Source organism: Phaethon lepturus, unplaced genomic scaffold, assembly GCF_000687285.1.
Source record: "Phaethon lepturus isolate BGI_N335 unplaced genomic scaffold, ASM68728v1 scaffold38938, whole genome shotgun sequence".
NCBI classification, from domain to species: domain Eukaryota; kingdom Metazoa; phylum Chordata; class Aves; order Phaethontiformes; family Phaethontidae; genus Phaethon; species Phaethon lepturus.
The window spans coordinates 27,534-32,228 of NW_010556181.1; the positions used below are offsets into that span (position 1 = coordinate 27,534).

The following is a 4,695-nucleotide window of genomic DNA, read 5'->3' on the forward strand; positions in this document are numbered from 1 at the left end:
CGGAAGAGCAGTGGAGCCTTTAAGGGCTTTGCTTCCCTCTCGTCTCCTAGATCACAGCGTTGCCATTGCCATTCTCCCTTCCTGACAGGCACATACTGCTACGTCCTTTTGCTGTTATATACATCAAAACCCATCCTCTCTTCTGCATTACGAACCACGGATTTTTTTTTGTCCACGCTGTGACCATTGCTTATCCATCTGATTATTACTTGCTCTATTATTGGCCTCGTTATTTCCTAATCTAATTGTCCTCTTTCAGACCTATGTCCAAGTCCTCTTTTTCCTTCATTTCTTCCCACCACTTTTCTCTACACTAGAGAAGGTGCACGCCTGATCAAGGCATGCCCCAACAATATCCTCTCTGATGTGTGCTATTCGCTTTTGGAGCAGTGTTTGCCAGCTCGGGGGCAACTAGAGGAGCACTGTTTTTTTGATCTGTCTTGTGCTCAGTGGAGTCTATGTGAATGATCTAGAGACAGAAATAGCTATAATACGGGCCTGAATAGAGCCCAATGTGTTATGTGAGCAATTGGCTCTACTGTAATCACTGCTATTCAGCTGCAGCACCAAGACTCGCTAATTAGGGGTTTATCTGGGGAACATAGGACTGATTATGCTGTGAAACAATGTGAAATATGCAGTTTGACAAAATGCTGTGGGAGAACTTTATGCCTCTCTTCACCCAGCACAATGGGCTTTGGAAAGGACCCACAGCAGAGGTGGGTGACGAAGTCCAACAGACCTTCTGGGAGGAATAGTCCTCGATCCTTCATCCAGGTCTGCCTGCAGCTGCAGCAGTCCATGGATAAGTTGTATCAAAGACAACACATTAACCTGCTGTCTCAGTGATTCGTGTGCTTCCCATGCCTTCAGGTTTCACGCTCAACGATCAGGTGCAGCATAGCATTGTCACCCGCTATGCCTGCAGCAAGCTGACCATTGATTTTGATGGCTTTGTGGCCTGTATGATCCGCTTGGAGACCCTGTTCAGTAAGTGCCTCTGTTCTTCAGCCAAGGGGAATTCCTGAAAACTTTGGGGTTTTGTTAAGTATTTGGTGTCTTTTAACTGTGAATGTAGCAAATTGCATGGAAATGTGAGGGTGCCAGCAAAATGGTGTCTGTTGGAGAAAGCAGCAGAGAAATAGCAAAAGCCTTTCTGCCTGACCATGAAGGGTGGGCAACATGTTTTCATAACCTACCATGCTCTTCTGCTTCGCAGTCATCTGCACTTTATGGTCAGTGCTCTGCCCCCCATGTTGTCCCAGCTCCTGTAAATGGTACCGTTTATCATTTACAGTTCTCACTCAGACCTGATTTACAGGTTTGTCCCTGGATCATACCAGATGTTACCGCATCAGATATTATAGTTGTCTGCTGCCAACTCTCAGTTTGCTGCTGTAGATCTGACTATTCTGCCCCATGAAGCAGCTTTAAAATTATTTGTAAGAGGAAAGAAGAACAGCTGTAATACTCTCTTGCAGAACCAGTCTAGATTTCCAGTAGATAGTGGCAAAAAGCCAGACCTCTCCATTTTGTCAGACAGTGATTCTCTACATGCCAAACTCAGTGGTTTATATCCATTTTCTTCTTCTACTTTTCAGAAGTGTTCCATCTGCTGGACAAAGACAAGAGTGGAGTCATCCAGCTCTCTCTGGCTGAGGTGAGGCTGGTCAGATTGAAATACCTTCTGGTTAAGCTACAGCAATGGACTGCACTAAAATACATTTATTTAAAATCACTGTTGTAAGTGGTAAACTCAATAGTGATTCAAAGGGAAAGTTTGTTTATGTGAAAAGTTTCTTCAGCTCAGAAGGCCTGTCTGAATTAGTAGAATGAACATTACCATATATGAGAAAAAAAGTAAAGATACATCCAAAATCCTAAGGTTGCTTGAGAAGATGCTAACACTGTCTACTTTTAGAGGGCAGTGGTCAATTCATTAGAAAACACACAGCAGGGAACTGTTCTTGTCTGGCGGAGAATGTACTGATCAGCCTGCCAGAATTAGAAGAGACCTTTTAAGATACCAGGTTTCCCCCCCCCCCCCCCCCGCCATTGTTTTTAATGCAAATTTCTGCTGTTGAAGCTGTAATAAAAGGAATCAGCTTGAATCTTCCCTTTGCAGAATACAGATATATCTCAGGAAACAGCTGGAAGGGGCCCCAAAAGGTCCACCAAATTAGTCCCCTCAGCTTAAGACTGGCTTGAAGAGAGGAGGATGACTAGGAAGCCCTGTGACCCTCAGTCACAGTTAGCTAAGTCTAGCTGAAATTGTACATTGCATACTCTGACCCTAGAATTTTTCAAAGGTCACGCAGCTTACCCTGGAGAACTGGTCTTCCCTCAGAAGAGACCTCACTTTCAATGTCTGAGGCTGATCTTTGCAATAAATTTCCCTGTAGTTCTACAGCAGATGGATCCTGCGTGTACAACAGATTAGAACGCAGCTCCAGCCTTTCCCAGCTTGTTCTCTCAGAGCCGTGGTAGAGTGCCCCAGTGGCATCCTGTGGACCTTCCAGATGGTCTGACTCCTTGTTCTGTTTCTCCCTCAGTGGCTGTGCTGCACACTGGTTTGAACGACAGTCGATGAATTCAGCAGAGACCTCTGAACACTCGTTCGGCTTCTCCTTGTTATGGAAAGCAGAGAGAGAAACTTTTTTTTTTTACTGGCAAGTTATTTTAAGCCCACTAAAAATGAAGCGATCTCTTGTCAGTTAGAAAATAAACACACTCTTGAACCAAAAAAGATAAACAAACAAATAAAACAAACAAACCCAAACCTAACCTCCATAACTTTTCCTGCCCAAGGAATATTTCTGTGTGTTGTGCTGAAAGGTCACAAATTTTGACTTACCACAGATGGGTCCAGGTGACTTTGGTTTGACTTCTGACTGCTCATCAAAGTTCATCAGTGTTCAAAATCCTGGAAGGGATCTCCATTGCCTGCAATGTCCAGCATATATTTCACGGAATGAAAGCCATACTCAGATCCTGGGCAAAATTTGTGTTGCTGCTCTGGCTGCCTCCCTTCCCAGCCGATTGTCCGCTTTGGCTGTGCCAAGCGCCTGCAGAAGCTGGGTGTGAGGAGCTCACAGGCAGACGATGAGCCACTGAAGGCACAGGGGAATCGGGCATGGACACAGCCTCAGGGATGAACAGGGAATTAGGCAAATGCAATGGCACTTGTCCACGAGTCTTGGCTCACTCTTCCAGGAAAAGGAGCAAGGACGGAAGGCAAGTTGCCGCAGTTATTTCAGCTGTGTTTTTCTCCTATGGACGCTTGTCCACATGTGTACTTCAGTGCCCAAAGGTGGGGTCTGGAGTTTTAGGAGGTGAGTTGTTGGAGCTCAGAAGCTCATGAAGGCAATTGTGAGGGGAGGAACATAAAATGCACGTGTAGAGGGTCCAGGGGCTTGAGTGTGTGAGGGATGTGCTAATGTGGATCACGATTTAAGGAAGAAATGGGAGCTCATAGTTACTGGCTAACAGTGCTATGCTTTCCTAAGATCTTGTAAAACCTTTGTCCTTTAAAAAAAATCTCCCTGCATTTAATTTCACAGTATTATAAAGAGTAATAGCACAGCAACGCAGGCAAGATAATATAGCAGTCTTTTTTAGCAATTGGAAAATATTTCTGTAACTTGCAGTAATGATCTGATGAGATGACATGTCTTTGACACTTCTTCCAGGGAGCAGCAGAAAGCTGTATCCCCGAGGCAGACGTGGGGACAAGGCTCCATCCCCCTCTCTCTTCAGTGCTGTGTTTGGGAGGGACCTTTCTCCACGCCTGCTTGTTCCTAAGCTCGCTCTTTAAGCAGGAAGAAAGCTGTTGTTTGGTTCCTGTCTCCCAACACAGAATGCCTCGTGACAGCCCCCAAGCCTCCGTTTGACATCTCCCAGCATCTCTTCTTGGCGCTGACTACAGCTGCCTGGCTAAAAGGGATGTATGAGACGTTTCAGTGCACGGCTCTGCCTTTCTCATGGATGGTATTCGCCGCTCTCATTTAGAGGTCCTCTCCCAGTAAAAGAGAAAGAAATACTTTTTAGTTCAGGTTGCAGGATTAAAACAGCCAGCAGGGGAACCGTAAGGTTTTGCGGGCTGTCCCTGTGCACCCAACACTGGCCATGACATGCGCGCAGCTGTCTTAGGTTGCCATCAGTTTCTCATGGTACATAGTTGCCTGCTGATCAACAACAGACATCTACGTACCTCCACCTGCCTGGAAGACAGAGCTACCTGAGGCAAGCAAAAATTCTCTGAAAGCTTGAGAATTTTCTAGCAAATGCTCTGCCTGTTCAGTAAGATGAACAGGTCCTTCCCTGCCCTATACCTTGAGTATGCAACGCGTCTCCTTACTAACCATGCAGCAGGGTGAGCCAACTGCTTGCAGCTTCAGATTTGCTTTCTGCTCACACGCGCTATTCATGAGTTTATTCCAATTATGATCACAGAGAGGCCTCTCTCCACAGGACTGGGAAAACTCAAATATACACAGAAATCCATTGCATGCTCCCAGTTCTTCTCCCTTTACACCAAGCAAGATGCCTCCCCCCCCAATAATTCTCGTAGTTATCTCAATGACTCTCACCCTCCTGTACAGGATGAGCGGAGTGCTGCACTCCATCTTCCTTTATCTTTGGGAAGCAGGCAGCTCCAGAGGAGCCACCTCCTCTTTAATTTGTTCTGTGAGCACA

The 4,695-nt window shown here is 45.8% G+C and overlaps 1 protein-coding gene across 1 annotated transcript in view; it reads left to right on the forward strand.

Annotated features, from left to right (window-relative positions):
• CAPN8 (calpain 8) overlaps positions 1-2,576 on the forward strand; it is a gene marked incomplete at its 5' end in the record, with an annotated part of 30,106 nt that extends 27,530 nt beyond the window's left edge. The window contains 3 exons of the mRNA XM_010292403.1: positions 871-990; positions 1,602-1,660; positions 2,553-2,576. Of these exons, the coding sequence (XP_010290705.1) occupies positions 871-990; positions 1,602-1,660; positions 2,553-2,576 (203 nt within the window). The remainder of the gene's footprint in view (positions 1-870; positions 991-1,601; positions 1,661-2,552) is intronic.
• Between the last annotated feature and the right edge of the window lie 2,119 nt (positions 2,577-4,695).